Source organism: Corvus brachyrhynchos, unplaced genomic scaffold, assembly GCF_000691975.1.
Source record: "Corvus brachyrhynchos isolate BGI_N302 unplaced genomic scaffold, ASM69197v1 scaffold10, whole genome shotgun sequence".
Lineage (NCBI taxonomy): Eukaryota > Metazoa > Chordata > Aves > Passeriformes > Corvidae > Corvus > Corvus brachyrhynchos.
In genome coordinates this window covers 3,042,637-3,059,354 of record NW_008236180.1, presented here as the reverse complement: position 1 = coordinate 3,059,354, position 16,718 = coordinate 3,042,637, and the positions used below count along the sequence as shown (strand labels likewise).

General features: G+C 57.0%; 1 protein-coding gene across 2 annotated transcripts; it reads left to right on the top strand.

The window, feature by feature from the left end:
- The first annotated feature begins 166 nt into the window (after positions 1 to 166).
- DNMT3B (DNA methyltransferase 3 beta) lies at positions 167 to 16,712 on the top strand. 2 transcript variants are annotated; one of them, XM_017733438.1, is made up of 19 exons: positions 167 to 675; positions 4,226 to 4,352; positions 5,035 to 5,135; positions 6,260 to 6,343; positions 6,828 to 7,016; positions 8,137 to 8,295; positions 9,034 to 9,141; positions 9,885 to 10,026; positions 10,337 to 10,465; positions 10,869 to 10,913; positions 11,243 to 11,322; positions 11,605 to 11,717; positions 12,098 to 12,281; positions 12,523 to 12,607; positions 13,069 to 13,307; positions 13,463 to 13,553; positions 13,766 to 13,914; positions 14,541 to 14,626; positions 15,812 to 16,712. In XM_017733438.1, the coding sequence occupies exons 1-19, from the start codon at positions 571 to 573 to the stop codon at positions 15,951 to 15,953; spliced, it is 2,358 nt and encodes a 785-aa protein (XP_017588927.1). In that variant the 5' UTR covers positions 167 to 570; the 3' UTR covers positions 15,954 to 16,712. The 2 variants fall into 2 exon arrangements, with proteins under 2 accessions (XP_017588927.1, XP_017588936.1); XM_017733447.1 differs by lacking the exon at positions 6,260 to 6,343.
- Positions 16,713 to 16,718: the final 6 nt, after the last annotated feature.

Below are 16,718 nucleotides of genomic sequence, written 5' to 3'. Positions count from 1 at the left end.
CCCCGGCCGAGCCCGGGGGGTGCCTCCGGGGAGAGGAGATCATCGGAGAAGGAGGAATGAACTCTTCGGAGTGGCCCCAGTGTGGGGCGCAAGTCCCGGGAAGCCGGGAAAGGAGAGCGGTGGGGGGACCCCTGGGCGGGCGGGTGGTCCTGGGGCGAGCGGTGGTCTTGCACCGACCTCCCTCAGAACGGGACAGGGCAAGGAGGGGGTGGCTGGAGCGTGCTGCCCTGAGCAGGACTCTGCTTTTCTGCCTCAGTTTCCAGTTTCCTAATTTTTAATCAACTGACGAGAACTGAGCCCTGGGTATCCCAGTCCCACCTCTGGGGCTGTACGGGGCTGGGCAGGGGGCCATGGGGGCAGCGAGGTGTCATTGTCATCTTTACGTCCTCTTGTGCAGGGGGAAGATGAAACGGTGAAGACTCCGGGCAGAAGACCCGCCACCGCTGAGCGGGACTCACCTGTGCGCCACAGCCCCCAAAGCCTCCAGCCCTGCTCACAGCCCCCAGCTCCTGCCCGCAGGCAGCCCCTGCCCCACGCCGGAGGGGCTCGGCCCGGCGGGATCCCACCGGGATGAACATGGTAAAGAGCCCGGAGCAGCTGGAGCAGCGGTTGGCGGGGATGGTGGCTGTCCGGGAGACGTCTCCAGCCTGGTCTGCACTGGGAGAGGAGGGGCCGGTTTGTGTTTTGTTTCTTTTCTTTAACCCAGCTTTGCTGAGAGACAGCGGGGAGAGCCCGGGTGGGCGCCGAGGGCTGCGGGGGGAGCGGAGCGGGGCAGGAGGAAACCGAGGGAAATGGAGGGAAGTGCCGGAGCGGGAGAGCGGAGAGGCCAGGCACAGGAAGCGGGCAGGGGGAGCCTGCCCTTCGCCCCCTGCCTTTCCCAACGAGCACATCTGCGAAATCGGCGCCTTTCTTACGGAACTGCCAACCCAGCAACTCCTTTCTTCCCAGGATTAGAGGGAAATGTTCGGTTTGGGGAGACTTAAAGGCCATTAGTGTGCACCACAGCCCAGAGCCAGCCCGGCCATTAGGGTCCTTTATTTCTTTTTGTTATTCAAACAGGGCTTGGGCGATGGCTCCATCCCAGCCGTGGGTAAAGCTTCTCTCCAGCCTTTTGATATGCATGCCCCTGTCTGGAGGCAAAGTCCGAAACCTCCCCACCTCCTGGGGACATGCACCTGATAACAGGGCGGCCTGTTTTCCCCGCAAGGAAAACTGAAACCAGCCTGGGCGGGGCTGGCGGAGCAGCCCCGGGAGCAGGGGCAGGGGTCCAGTCCAGAGCATGGCCAGGCCAGGTGAGCCCTGCCCACCCTGCCCTCTCTGCCAGGTGAGCCCAGCCATCCTGCCCACTCTGCCTGCTCTGCCCGCTCCAGGGTGGCTGGCAAGCGTGGCCAGGCAGGCACCAGAACTCTCTATAAGCAGTTAATACTATGGCATGGTCTTTAACCAGTTTGGCAAATCTTAAAGAAACTGGTATTGCAAAATGAGGGCGGGCTGTGGAGTCAGCGGGTTCATTGTCTCCTCGGTGGGATTTGGCTGCAGGGCATGTCCTGGTCACCAGGCAGTGCCGGGGCTGCTGGTGGTGCTGGGCTGCTGGGGAGCTTTCGGCAATGGAGCTGGAATTGTGCATTATTTTCCTCCTCATGGGTTCTCGTCTGGAGCGCATGACTGTGGAGCACCCGGTGTGTTTGCAGGGCGCTGGGCAATGCAAACACTGCAGGGCTGGTCTCCCGTGAGCCAGCACGTGTGAGGGCAGTGCTCTGTTTCTTATTATTTTCTTAATGCCCTGAGTGCACATGTTGGTGTGTTTCTGCGAGGGGAGGCAAGGACAAAGAACCGAGCCTTCCTCCCGAGCAGGAGGGGGTGAGCTCGCGAGGATGTGGCTCCTGCACGGACCCTGGGTGGTCAGTGGGCAGCAGGATGGGCTCGTGTGGCTTCAGCACTTGGTGCAAACAGCAGGAGAAGGGATGGGAATCGCAGTCCTGCTGCATAGGTGTGGGATTTTGGGAAAGAGAGACTTTTAACGAGCAGTTTAGGCCGTGGTGTGCTGTTCCCTTTCCCATCAGAGGATGGTGATGGGATGTCCTCGGGAGATCCTGGGCGGTGCAGCTGGAGAAGGGCACGGATCAAGCAGGGAGGTGATGTGCCTGTGCTCACGGCAAGGCATGTGGCCTGTGCCTCGGACCCGCAGAGCTATGACCTGCGGGTCCGTGCTCTGCCAGGGAGCAGTTCTTTCCAAAGGGATAACCCTTTTTTTCCCACTTTATAACTGGAATAAAAGCACGTGGCAAAGCTGAGCTTGGGTGCTCAGTCCTGGCTGTGTCCCTGGGGAGACCTGACTGCTGTGTCACCTTACCCCTGCACCTCCCTGGTGCTGGGCTGGCAGGACACCCTAGCCTGGTGTGCTGGACATGAGGCAGTCCTGGGGCTGAGAAAGGAAAAACGATTTTGAGGTGCAAGTTTGAACTTCCTGGACTCAGGTCCCTGGCAAAGGAACGAATGCAGAGGGCCTCTGAGGGTCCCAGTGGAATTTTGTGGGTGCAGATGTTTGGGAAGGCTGGGAAGTGGCCTTGCCTGCTCCTGTCCTCCCTGAATCTTACCTTCCTCATGCTGCTCCATCTCCTTGTGCCCTCTGGGCCAGATCACCATCATGCTGGGAGAGCAGCATGTCTTACACCTCCCTGTTGGAATTCCCAAGGGAGATTCACTGTTTTTGGTGAGTTTTGCTGGTTTTGGTGGCAGCATTACTGTCAGTCATGGCTGCTGCTGCTCTGCAGCATTGTGGGCTGGGGAGGGGGAGCAGGCCAGGAGGAGCTGACCCTGGCCTGGCTGTGCTGCTCTGTGGTGGATTGCTGCATCCCGGAGCAGCCGGGGCTATGTGGGACCATCCGCCTGGGCCGGGGGCAGGCAGCGAGTCTGGGCAGCTCCCAGGAATTGTTTGCCGGGTCTGGGAGCAGATGTGCTGCAGCAGTGGGATTTCTGCACACACAGCTGTGGGGGGTTATGCAGTGTCTGGTGCCATTCCTCTCCTCCCTTTGTTGAGAGGGGAGGCAGGATGTGCATCAGGGTCTCTGCCTGTGGAGGTGGGTGCTGCACACCTCTTTTCCTTTGTGTTTGAGTGTTACCAGGTTTTTAACTCTGCCCTCTGCATCCAAAACATCAAACTCCAACTGGTCTTTGTTTGCCAGAGGTGCTGACAGATGATTTCAAAGCAGAAATCTCAATTGTTAGGGCAGTGGTTGGAGGCGATGGAGAGCAAGAGTGACACAGAAGGGGCGGTGGGCTGGAGCTGGGGTCTCTCTGGGGCTGAGGGGGGTGTTGCTTTGGCTTCCTAACAGGGCTGTAGGTGGGCAAAGCCCTGCAAGCTCCTCAGCTCTTGAGTTACGTGCTGCTAAAATGACTGTGCTGCCGAAGGGGCAAGTTGCAGCACAGACTCATAGCCCAGCAATGAGGCAGCGTCGTTCATGGTGTCTGGGTGCCTCTGGGAGAGACGGGAGCTTCCAGTTTGGAAAACAGGATCCAGGGAGGGCACCGAAGGGAAGGCAGCAGGCAAGGCAAGCCCCAGCTCTGTGGGGGGGACATGAGGGCAGGGGCTGGGGTGCTGCGGCACAGCCCCCTGCTCTGTCCCTTCACCCTGGGGCGGGGGAGCTGGGGCCAAGAGCGGGGGGCAGGAAGAGTTTTCTCCCTCTGGGACAGTTTAACGCAGGCTCCAGGACTTTGCCCCCCCATGGCGGGCTGCCTGCCTGTCCTACTGCTGCAGGAACAGCCCACCCACCTCTGGGCGTGCTGGGCAGCTGGAACACAGGGAGGCTGGTGCCCCAGGCGTGGGCTGTCGCCTGGGGTGAGCTGTCACCTGGTTTCTACAGGGTGGCCGGGAAGTGCAAGTGCCCTCCAGACTGGGTCTGTCAGAGTGAGCTGGGGCTCTGCAGCTCCGAGCCAGGAGCCTTCCACAGCATACAGATGTTGGGGAAAAACCTGGTGTTCCCTAAGGATAAGTGCATCTGGGACCTCTGTTAGATGGAGATGGTTGATCTTTAGGGCGACTACGTTTGCGTGGAGGTTATGTGCAAGTGCCCTTTATCTCCTGGGACCTTTAGATGAGTCTCCAGTCAGACCTCTCTGCTAAGGGCATGAAGTTGAGGCTGGCTCGAGGAGCTCACTCTGTCTGCTTTGCCCTCCCTGGGGCTTCTTGCACAGCTGAATTTCCTTTCCATTCTGGCTTCTACAGGCGACCATGAAAAAGGACAAGAGCCACGGGCAGGATGAAGCAGACTGTAGGGCAAAGCTGATCCTCATCAACGGGGACAATGCACCTGGCGTTGTACTGGAGGCGAATGGGAAGCCCAGCACTCCAGGTGAGGGTCACCACGCTGTGCCCAGAGTGCTCCCAGGATGTGCAAGGATGCACAGGTTTGGGGGTCTTACAGCCTCTGTCCCAGGGCCTTGCTGGGGAATGAAGCCCTGTGGCTGTGGCCAGAGTCCTTCCATGACCCCACTGGATTTCTGTGATCCAGTAGCTCATTCAGGCCATGGTATGGTTGTGGAAATGGGTGCCACACTGAGATGCTGGCTCTGCCCCTCAATAGTTTAACCCCCATGGAGTGAGGAAAGCCAGGGGAGACCCACCAGCCTGAGGGGTGCCACTGACCTGAGGGACTGTGTCACTGCTCCTGGGATTCTCCAGTCAGGGTTCCCAAATCCTACCTCTTGGGTTCACAAGGTCCTGCTTTAAATAACCTGGTGACAAGCCCTGAATAGCTGGCAGGTGGCCTCTTTGTGCCTCTGAGCTTTCAGGAACAAAGGAATTGATAAGAAAGTCCCCATGCCTGCCAGTTTTAGGGACAGGTGGGTGATCTGGGGCTGTAGTGCCAGTGGTGCCACAATGGGGTGAAGAGACACCACTTGTCTCTTCTCCCAGCCATGTTTCCCCGAGATGAGGTTTTGGTATCTCCAAATTGTGCTGCTGAGAGCAGTGGGAGGCTGGGGCAAGCAGGGACACAGCAGAGCCTGAGGCTGCTCTGTCTTGTCCCTGCACAGATCCCAGGGGCCTGGAGCTGCTTCCCCTGAAGAAGGACAGCAATGGAGACCTCTCCAAGGAGGAGCTGGCCTGGCCACTCAGTCTGACGCCGGCGCAGAAGGTAAGTGAACACTGAGGGTGCTTTTTGGGGGCTGTCTGTGAGGGACATCCAGTGCCAGGATCCTCATTTCTTTCCCTCTGGGCTTCTCTTGCGCTCAGTGCCAGAGGAACAGTCCAGTGATGGATGCAATACTCACCAGTGTAATAATTTTAATTTTTAAATTCCTGCTTCTGATGATACCACAGCAGCAGGAGGGGGTGGTGTGGGATGCAGCAATGCCCATTACATGTTGCAGCAGCCTAATAATTATTATGCTGATATTTTCTTTAGAAGTCTTAGCTGTATTGATGGACTGAAGCATCTCCTGCCTCCCACTCGTGGGGTAGGCTGCTTTTAGCTGCTCTGGGGCTGGACCCCAGTTTCACCCACCCTCTTTTGTTGACTAGGTTGACAAACCTCCAGGGTCTGGAGGCATTTTTGCCTTCTGGCTTTACTGTTTTGAGTTAGAAATAAAACCCAAGGTTGGAGATCTGCCTGAGATGAGGCAGCTTCCAAAAGAAAGAGCCATAAATCCAGTGGGTGAAAATTCATCTTTCCCACTATGTTTAGTCTGGGGGCTTTTAACTGCAAAATCTCATTTAATTTTGAACTTCTGTTATGCTGGGTGCAGGAAACAAGTCTGGGCTGGGCTGTAACTGTGACCACCAGGGAAAAGCTGCCCTGGGTGCTGCTGCAGGGCCAGCTGTGGGAAAGAGCACCCATGGGAGTGTGAGAGCATCCAGGGTGTGTAAGTGGGTCCGTACCTGGGACAGGTGCTCTGCCAGGGTCTGTGGTTCTCCTGGCGTCCCAGTCCTCCCAGCTATGGATCCTGCTCTCTCTGTCATGCTGGGTGCAGTGGGCTGCAGCAATGGAGCTCCTGAGACTTGCAGAGATGCTGTGGAGCAGAAAGTTGCCCAAAGGGGCTCAGCACAAGGTGCCTCCAGCATCCGTCTGCCTCCTCTTACCTTCCCCAGGGCACTGCCCGGGGTGCTCAGCCCCATGAGGCACAGCCTGTCCATGTCCCCACGTGAGGAGGGCACCCATGCCATGGCACCCCTCCGTTCTGGTAGCAGGTGCAACCCTGGGGCAGTGTTGGGTGGGAGAGCAGCCTCAGGCAGAAGCCCACCCTCTGCCTCATGTTCCAGGCAGGGCGGACCCGGCACGAGATGAGGATCAAGGAACCACCACGCAGTGTGGAGACTCTCAGGGACCTGCCAACTCCCGTGCGGGTGAGGGTCTGGCAGGGCCAGGGCTTCCTGGGGGCTTCCCTGGGGCTGCAGAGACCTGCACTGCTGCTGTGCCCTGGTCAAGTGTCTTCAGAGATGGCGCAGCCTTCCTGTGCCTCAGTTTCCCCTGTGAAGGGGGTGTGTTTATGTGCTGTTTCTTGCCCCTGCTATGAACTGGGTGCGTTGAGCACCCTGGGGTGGATTTGGGACAGGAAAATGGGATGGGGCAGTGGTGCACCATTTGCTCTGGGTCTGGCAAGTAAAAGCAGAGCAGTTCTGCAGATGCCCCTTTTAAGGGCTCTCCTCTCTATTCATGGCTGCAGTGGTGCCCTCACTCCCTGGCTCCCCCTCTCCGATCCCGACTGCAGGGCTGGGGGATGGCACAGGGCTGGGGGTGATGAGGGGATGGGGGATGATGCGGGGCAGGTCTCTGCTCCCCCTGCCCCTCTCCCTGCTGCACTCACACTCCTCTCCCTCCGCCATGCAGAGCTCCAGGCGTCGCTCAGCCATGTCCACACCGGTGACCATCGACCTGACGGAGGAGGACTCCCAGGACTCATCCCGCAGCAGCAGCACACTCTCTGGTAGCAGCTCCCAGGAGGGGCAGAACGGCTCTGCTGAGCTGGGGGCCGAGGAGTCAGAGAGCAGAGACATGGGCACGGCGCTGGAATACCAGGTACAGAGGGGCTGAACTCTGTTCCTGCACCCAGGATGGTGTGGGGCGAGGATGAATCTCTGTGACTTGTCCCAAAACAACCTCAGTGCTATTTCTCCTGCCCACCCTTCCCTGAATGCTTTGGGGTGTGATGGTGCCAGGCTGTGTTCATTCATCAGGCTTGAATGCTTTGGGACCAGCACCGCCAAGCTGCCACTGGTGCCACACATGAGCCCCTGAGACACGCATGTGTGTGGCGTGTGCCGTGCCCTGCTGAGACAGGCAGTTGCATGTGCAGAAAACATTTCTGTCGGGGATGCTGGAGAGAACTGAAGCTGCTGGGGCTGCAGAGCGGGATTCGGCGCCTGCGGGCCGCAGGGCAGGGCCCCAGACTTGCAGGAATTGGGCAATTGCATCTTGCTGCATAATTAAGTACCTAATTGCAGAACAAAGCTGGGAAGGAGGGCTCTGCAGGCAGAGAGGTGACTTTGCTCTAGTGTGAGGTGCCTTGCTCTGCACAGCACCCAGCATGGCCTGTGACGGGTCACACCAAAATTCTTGGCTCTTCTTTTTTCTTCTGTTTTCGTTCCACCCCATTTCCTGCTCTACCCAGTGGGAACAAGAGGAGGGTGGGTGGGTATCCTCTCCCTGGGGTGCAGCCACACAGGCTGAGGTGTGAGCCCTGTGAAGGGCCTGCCCTGTTCCAAGGAGGAGCCTCGTCTGCTCAGGGCACCCAGCGAACAAACTTGGTGCGAGGCTTCCCGCTGTTTGCAGAGACCCTGGGAGGGCAGGCAGGAGTGGACACGCACGGGGCCCCGTGCCAGGAGGGCTGTGCAGGACAGAGCATGCACCACGCCGTGTGCCAGGCACGGGCTCAGCGTGGGGCTGGCACACACAAGCCTCCCCACCAAGCTTCAGCATGGATCAGGGCTGGGATCCAGTGTTGCCGTAGGGGGGTTGGCCCTGTGTTTGAGGGAGGGCATGCAGCTTTTGTAGATCACTGCACAAAGGTCCACACGTGTGACACATGTGGAGACACACCAGGGCTATCCCCTGTGCTCCAGAGCTTTCCTTCACCACTGCCCAGACAAAATGGGGAGTCGTTTGTACTTTTGGCTGATCTGCTGTCTTTCGTTTTCAGGATGGGAAGGAATTTGGAATTGGGGAGCTCGTCTGGGGAAAGATCAAAGGTTTTTCCTGGTGGCCTGCAATTGTCGTCTCCCACAGAGCCACGGCCAAGCGCCAGGCGGTCTCGGGCATGCGGTGGGTGCAGTGGTTTGGAGACGGGAAGTTCTCCGAGGTAAGGCTGCTGCCCAGCCCAAAACACCCTCCCTTGCACGTTTCTGCCCCACTCCTGAGGCTGGCTGGGGGGTGTGTGTGTGCTCCTGCAGCCTCTCAGGCCTTCCCTCCCAGTGCTCAGCATAGCCAGGCCCTGGCAGGTTCTCATGGCTCTGGTGTCTGTAACTAATGACTGGCCTCTGTAGGTTGGTGACAGCATCCAGACATGGGGACATCTGCCTGGCCACTTCACAGGGTTTTGTCCACACTCCAGGGCTTCCCCTGTCACCCCCTGCCTGGGGAGGGATGTCCCCTCAGAGCCCCATCACCCTCACAGAATCAGAGTATCCTGAGCTGGAAGGGACCCACAAGGATCATCGAGTCACACTCCTTCCCTGCACAGGACAACCCTAAAATCCCACCATATGCCCAGGAGTGTCACCCAAACACTCCTTGAGCTCTGGCAGGCTAGTGCCATGACCACTGCCCCGGGGAGCCTGTTCTAGTGCCCAACCATGAACCTTTTCCTAATACCCAACCAGGATATCCAACCCCTCCCATGCTGCAGGCAGGAGGGAGGAAGTGCCGTGTTGGTGTCACGCCAGCAGTGCCGGCAGAGGGTGCAACCCACCCGTCCATGTCACACTGCTGCTCTTGGCAAAGCTGCCACTGGGCCTCCTCACATGGCCACAGTGCTGGGGGGATATGGCTGAGCAGGGCTTTGCCGTCCCACTGGTGAGATCTTGGTGCTCTCTCCCAGGTTTCTGCAGACAAACTGGTGGGACTGATGGCCTTTAGGCAGCATTTCAATTCCTCCACGTTCAACAAGCTGGTGTCCTACCGCCGTGCCATTTACCACGCCCTGGAGGTAACCACCAGGGTGGGTGGGTGGGTGAGGTGCCAGCTGAACCAGCTGGGCTGGAGGGGCCAGTGGGATGGGATACGGGAAAACCCTTCTTTCTCTGCTGTGATTATTTCCAAGTGCAGCCGTGAGGCCAAACTCTGCTTATCCTGAAGCTTTAGGGGTAGCTGCTGCTGCTCCAGGGTCTCACTGCTCCAGAACCCCAAGCCCTGCGAGGGCTTGGATGTGGCAGCATCATGGCAGCAGGGCAGTGCCAGGCTAGCCAGAGGTGTCCTGGGTCACTGCCAGGTGCTCTTTAAAGTCAGGGATGGTGCTGAGCACTTGTGAATCCAATGCCCATCCAAGGGCATATTGGCATATGGAACATGTCAGCATATGGGACATGTCAGCATATGGGGCTACAGACCCACAGGCACCTCTGCTGCCTTTTCTGCCTGCCACTTGCCAGGGAGCAGAATCTGGGCAAGAGCTGGGGCTGGGCTGTCCCTGCTTCTGGCTCCATTAGGGCAGGCTGGTGGAGGACAGATGGACTCGTTGCAGGGATGGAGGCACTGGAGTGCAGCCAAGGGCACACCCAGAGCGGGAATCTGTCAGCTGCCACTGTCCTGGGGCCACCAAGCCCCGCACACCTGTGTGTGTGTGTGTCTTTGTGTGTTGGATGGGGAGGGGGCCTGGGCCTGTGGCCCTGGCAGGCTGTGGCTGCTCCTCTGACAGAGACCACCCTGTCCCCTGCTGTCCATCCTCATCAGGTTGCCCGGAGCCGGTCGGGGAAGACGTTTACAACTGGCCCCAGGGAGTCACTGGAGGAGCAGCTGAAGCCCATGATCGACTGGGCAATCACTGGTTTCAAACCCCTGGGGCTCAAGGGACTGCGGCCACCCAAAGGCTCAGGTGAGGTGGTGGCATCAGCTGGGTGGGGGCTGGTGGGGGGCTGGCGGGCCAGTCCAGTCCCAAGGTGGTCCTGGGGCTTCTCACTGGGACCCCCACAGCGGCGTTGCAAAAAGCTGGAGCAAAACACCCTTCAAGCCCTTAACCCATGGAAATCAGACCTGGCTGAGCCTCGTGCCATGTGTGGGGACACGGGTGGCCAGGAAGGGTCCTGCTGTGGCTGGGGTGAGACCTGGCAGGGCTTGGCAGGAGGTGCCCTGGGGTAGATTTGAGGCTGGAGGCTTGTCCTTAGGGAGCTGCCTTTTCCTTGCAGAGAATGGGGTGCTGAGGAATGGGACAGAGGAGGTGGTGCCCCTTGAACAATATCCCCCCACCAAGAGGCTGAAGACCTACCCCTGCAACAACAGCAAGGAGCAGCGTGTGGAAGAGGACCGGACCCGAGGTAACCAACAGAGAGAGCTGGGGAGGGGCTTGGCCTGGGTCATGCAGCCTGAGAGCACTGGGAAACCATTCTGGGAAAGGTTTGGCTCTTTCCAGGGACTATGAGCCTGGTTTCTGAAGGCAAAAACTCTTGTGGTTTAGTGCCTTACAAGACACCAGCAAACTCAACTGCAAGACATGGGCTGGGCCCCACTAGCAGCTCAGCTTGGAGCATGAACATGTGCTGCTATGCTGAGCTCTAGTATCTCCATCAGTGAAAGGATGTGGGTTTTGCACCAAAATCTCTCAGCAAAGCTGTAGCAGTTCTAGTGCAAGAAATAAGGCAGCTGTAAGAAGAGTGCAGTTTGTTACAAAAGGAATGATAAGTATTTTTCTTTTTTTTTTTTCTTTTCAATTTTATAAAGAGCAAATGGTTTCTGAAGTTACGAACAACAGCGGGAAGCTGGAAGGTAATCACTGGCCCTGTCTCTCCAGGGAAGAGATGTGAGGTGCTGGGGGTGCTCAGCAAGGGTCGTGGGTCCCTTTTCAACTGTACCACGTAGCAGGGGGAAGTGCTGTGAGTGCAGGGTGCTGAGGGGGACAGGGTGCTCTGCGGATCCTCCATGGGGAGCCATAGCCACATCCAGATGCGGTTCCAAGAGCAGGCCCCACTTGGATGCAGTTCTGAGGGCAGGCTTTATCCAGACACAGTTCCAAGGGGAGGTTCCAGCCTCTGCAGCCTGTGGTGGGGTGTAAGGGGTCCCTGCCCTGGGTGAGCGCAGCTCTCTCTGTCCCACAGACAGCTGTTTGTCCTGCGGGAGGAGGAACCCAGCCACCTTCCACCCACTGTTCAAGGGGGGCCTCTGCCAGATGTGCAGGGTAAGTGCTGCTGTGCTGGGGCTGAGCAGGAGCCTGGGGCCAGAGGATGGGGCTGGGGTGCAGCCAGTGCTGCTGGGACAGGGGGTGGCTGTGCCATGGCCATGCTGTGTCCCCCATGGGGCTGTCCCTCAGCATGTCATCACCACCTTGAAACACTAAGGATATGCATCTCCAAGATCTTGGCATGTACTGGGAATGGAGCAAAGCTGTGTTCTCTCTTCACCCTCTGTGCATGGCTCCTGATCCCCTGTCCTTGTTTTCTCCTGAATGTCCTTTTGCTAGGATAGATTCCTGGAGTACTTCTACATGTATGACGAAGATGGGTACCAGTCCTACTGCACCGTCTGCTGTGCAGGCAAGGAGCTGCTGCTTTGCAGCAACACCAGCTGCTGCAGGTGAGCCCCATGTCTCTGCTTCTGGGGCTGAGGGCCTGGCATCACTCCCAGGGAGCTGCAGGAAGCAGGGTCCTCCATAAGCCTGGGCAGGGGCTGTGCTTCTCCCCAGCTGGCTGCCATGCAGCACATCCCAACACAGCCTACCTGTCCTTACCGAGCCAGGTATCACCTGAATAAGCCCTGTGGAGGTTGGCAGGGGATTCACCCATGCCTTGGTCTCCAGCTTGTGTAAGCAGCCCTAAAAACCAGGGTACTGCCTGGAAAAATATCCTGTAAAATGGTGGGGGTTCTGGTGCATGGCAGGGGAAACTCCAGGAGAAGCTGGGGTGACCCAGAGGGGTTGCTGGAGTGATGAGCATGAGCTGTTGTGGTTTGGGCAGGTGCTTCTGTGTGGAGTGTCTGGAGGTGCTGGTGGGGCGAGGGACATCGGCCAAAGTTAAAGAGCAGGAGCCCTGGAACTGCTACATGTGCCAGCCCCAGCAGAGCCACGGCGTGCTGCAGCGCCGGCAGGACTGGAACGCCCGCCTGCAGGACTTCTTTACCAGTGACAAGGGACAGGAATATGTAAGGGCTGTGGGCAGGGAGCCTGATATGCTGGGATGTGGGGGAGAGGGTCACCGAGGGCAGGGCGGATGACCTGGAATTCCTCTTCCCTCTGCCTTGGTCTTGTTCATCCACCCTTTCCAAGGGTGCCAGGCTCTTGGTGCCTCAGATGCTCTCCTGAAGGTGGAGGTGCTGCATTCAGAGCCTTATGGGGCAATGCAGCACTGCCAGGGCTGGGGCTTCATGGCTCTCTCCATTGCAGGCTGCACCCAAAATCTACCCAACAGTTCCTCCAGCGAAGAGGAGACCAATTCGAGTGCTCTCGTTGTTCGATGGGGTGGCAACAGGTGAGGCAGTAGGGAAGCACTGCTGGGCAGCTCCTAGCACTGGGCATTGGGGACGAATCATTCCATGGCCACAAGCCTGTCTCTAAAAGCTTGGTGGGGAGGAGGGGGTGAAAGCAGGGAGATCCCCATCAGAAGGGGGATGAGGGCAGGGTCTCCCTTTCCTGCTGGACAGGGTGGTGGAGGAGGGAAGGATGGAGTGAAGGGTGGAGGGGAGAGCATGGGAGTTTTTGCTGACAGAGGTGTTCCTGCTGTGCCAAGTGTGATCTCGGGTGGCTGGTTCCCCTGAGAAGCCAGAGCTGTGGGGACACCAGTAACCTATACTCTGAAGTGCCTGAGGGCAACTGGTTTGGCTCAGTTCACTCAGCTCTGGCATTCTGCTTTCTGGGAGCAAACCTGCCTGGAGGAATGGGTCAAATAAAAGTTTACTCACCTTGAAGTGCTGTTTGACTACACCCACACAGGACATCCAGGAGCAGCCACATCGAGCGGTGCTGACGAAGGAGACTTGGAGGCTAAAGAGAGCAGTGCGACCTCAGACCTCTGTCCATTGGCAGGGTACACGGTGCTGAAGGACTTGGGCATCCAAGTGGAGAAGTACATTGCCTCAGAGATCTGTGAGAACCCCATGGCCGCAGGCACCGTGCGGCCTGAGGGCAACATCACCTACGTGCACGATGTCAGGAACATAACCAAGAGAAATGTGAGCTCTGCTTCTGTGAGAGCCTGAAGGACATGGCACCATGGGGGCATGGGTCTCATCCCACCAGCTCTGGGACAAGCTTGTCCCCTGCCCCACTGGGGAGGAGAGACCTGCTTCTGTGGCATCTCCTAATGGTCTGGATTTTCTCTTTGTAGATTGAGGAGTGGGGTCCTTTTGACCTAGTGATCGGTGGAAGCCCCTGTGACGATGTCTCCCTTGTCAATCCAGCCAGGAAGGCGCTGTTTGGTAAGGCTGCTTTGCCTCTGCCAGGCTGCATACCTTGGGATGTTCCTGGGTCGTGGGGCCACCTTAGAGCCCTGAGAAGTGGTTCAGCCCCAGGCTGTATTGGTGATGGGCTGTATCCATACCCATCTTGGTGGGGAGGGCAGCCAGGACCCCCAGCCCCACACCCCGTGCACCAGCTGGTCCCAACCTGCTGCTTGGCTTTTTCCTTGCAGAAGGAACCGGGAGGCTGTTCTTTGAGTTCTACCACCTGCTCAACTACGCTCGTCCCAAGGCGGGCGAGGAGCGGCCCTTCTTCTGGATGTTTGAGAATGTGGTGGCCATGAGGATCAATGACAAGAGGGACATTTCGCGGTTTCTAGAGGTAGGGATTGCTGACAGCTGTGGGAAAGGCGTTAGAGCAGGTGACACTTGCTGGGCTGTGCAGGGTGTGCTGAGTGTGAGGGTCTGGCTATGGTTTCCTGATGCTGGAAAACCCCCTGCCTGGTGCACATGCCAAGGAATCAAGTTTAGTCTTGGCTCTGGATCCTTCCCTCTGGCTTTCATCAGGTCAAACCCAAGCACTAGTCCTCTGGGGGAGGGGTTTTGCTGCCTTGCAGAAAGCATCTGTTCCCAGCAATGCCTGTTATTTCTAGGGAGAGGGGGTCAGGGACTGGGAAGGGGTTTTAACTCTGTGGTAGCCAGGATGGGTTGTGAGTCAGCAGGGACCATTGGTGTAAAATCACCATTGAAGGCTGACAGTCCTGATCCTGGTCCAGGGGAACCAGCGCTGAGCACCCCATGAGGGTTAATAGCTGCTGGTCATGGCCATGACCTGGGAGCTCATGTAGCAGTGCCCTGGTATGAAACAGGGTTTGTGGAGGCTACATTTTTTTGAGGACTTTCTGAAGACTTTAGGTCCCTGCAGGGCAGTGTGAAGGACTGACCATGCAGGAGAGAACCAAGCCAACATTTCCCCTAACTTTTATTTCCCCTCTTTTTGGCCCCCAGTGTAACCCAGTTATGATTGATGCGATCAAGATATCAGCTGCCCACCGAGCTCGTTACTTCTGGGGCAACCTCCCTGGGATGGACAGGTAATCAATCAGTCTGCTGTCCTCGGATCTCTCACGGTAGTTTTGGTTTGTTTTGTAGTGCTTGTTCATGTTTTTTTTTGTCTCCCTGGCTCTAAGCCCAGCTCCTGGGAGTGAGAAGCTGCAGCTCCCGCAAGGGGCAGCTTCCCTGCAGTGATGTGCACATGATAATTAATGCACTTACTAATGAGCAATGATGAGACTGCGGGGGAGAAGTGTAGCAGCATCCCCTGCCCTGGCCCTGAAGTTTTTGGAGGGAGGAGTGATGGGGCTTGCTCAGGATGCTGTGTGGTGGCTCTGGCTGGGGGTGCACATGTGGACTGGCTTTGGGGTAAGGCCCAGGCTGATGTGGGGGTGCCATATGGCAGTGCTGTGCCCTGGTCAGTGCCATGGTTGTGGGTTTCTGGAGGGGAACTGAGGGGACACTGTGGCTGTGCTGGTGTGGGGGAGCTCGCAGTACAGCCAGCAGCTGCTGTTGCAAAGCATGAGTGCACCCTGCTTCAAACTTCACACCCCGTAGCACCCTGAATTCATGGCAAAACACAACATAAGGACTGGGAGTAGATAAATCCAATTACAAGAAGTCCTGCACACCAAGTACGTGTGACAAAACCTGAAGTTTTTGCACCTTCTGGCCAGTAAACACAAGACTGGGGTTAAATAGTTTTGCTTGCTTATATTTAAATTGCCAGTATTTGTTGGAGTTAACACTGAGCTAAAGGCATTTGAAAGTAAAATAACAATTTCAAGCCTTTGTCATGTGAAACGGGCTCTTGGACTTTCATCTGATTGTAAGGGAAGCGCCCAGCCCATGACTCAGAGCTACCCAGAGCTACTCAGTCCTATCTCCATGGAGCAGCCCTGGGCGATGCTTGCAGAGGTGCTGCTGAGCAGAGGCAGGTGGGATGCCCAGGCACAGGGCTCCTTCAGGAGCCTTGCCAGGAAATCCCACTGGGTGGGGGACACTGGGGATGGCGGGCAGGCACAGCCTGGCCCCATCCAGAACAGTGACACTGCTCAGGTTGTGTGGGGCTCCAATCGTGCTGGAGAGCTGAATCCCCTTCCATCTGGGAGTAGGAGACTCCCGATGCTCATTGTCTTTGAGTGGCCTGGGAGCGGTGCTGCCCAGGGAAAGGGGTTCCTGCTCCTGCTCTGCCTCACCCATCCTCTCCTGCCTCTGCTCTGCAGGATCTTTGGCTTCCCTCTCCCCTACACGGATGTGTCCAACATGAGCCGCGGGGCTCGCCAGAAGCTGCTGGGGGGATCGTGGAGCGTCCCTGTCATCCGGCACCTCTTCTCCCCACTCAAGGATTACTTTGCCTGTGAATAGCAAACGGAGCATCCCTCGTCTCTCTGGTAAAGATGCACAGCACCGCTGCTGTGGCGGGAGAGGGACGGGCACGGCCACTGGACTGCCACGGCCCCCTCCCTCCCCGGCCACGTGCCGCGGGACGGCAGCCTGGAATGTCTGTAACCAAAGAACCTGGCAGGGTAACTTCTTTAAAGGGACTAACAGTGATACGTAGGAAATGATGGACAAAGCTTTAATTACAAAACACACGAAGCTCTATGCATCACTGATGAGGCGGGGAGTCTCCTCCAGAGCATTAACTGTTCTGGTTTAGCCTGGAGCTGGGAAGTCACCACTTGCTGAGCAGCCAGTGTGTGGGCAGCTGGAGAGCTGCAGGCAAACCTGAACTACAGTGAATTAATGCTTTTCCTAAACAAACAAAATCTCTTGAAGTAACTGCCAAAAACCCCCAAACCGTAGCAGCAGGTGTAAGGGACCCTGCTCAGGTTACACACTGAACACAGGATCATACAGAAACCAAATCTTTTTTGTTTTTTTGGTGGTTTTTTTTTTTTTGGATAAAATTTAATTTTGTTGTTTTAATGTCTACTGCTGCTTTAAGGCATTACATAAGAATGTGGAGATTCCTAGACCTGAATGTAGCTGAAACTGAACTGTGAGGTGATAGAATTACTTTTCTAGCTAGAACTAAAGAAATATTGTTTTATATGTTTGGTTGTAGTTTACAAATATTCACTACTTTTTAAAGCATCTAAAACCTTTCCTTACATTTTAAAATCCTGC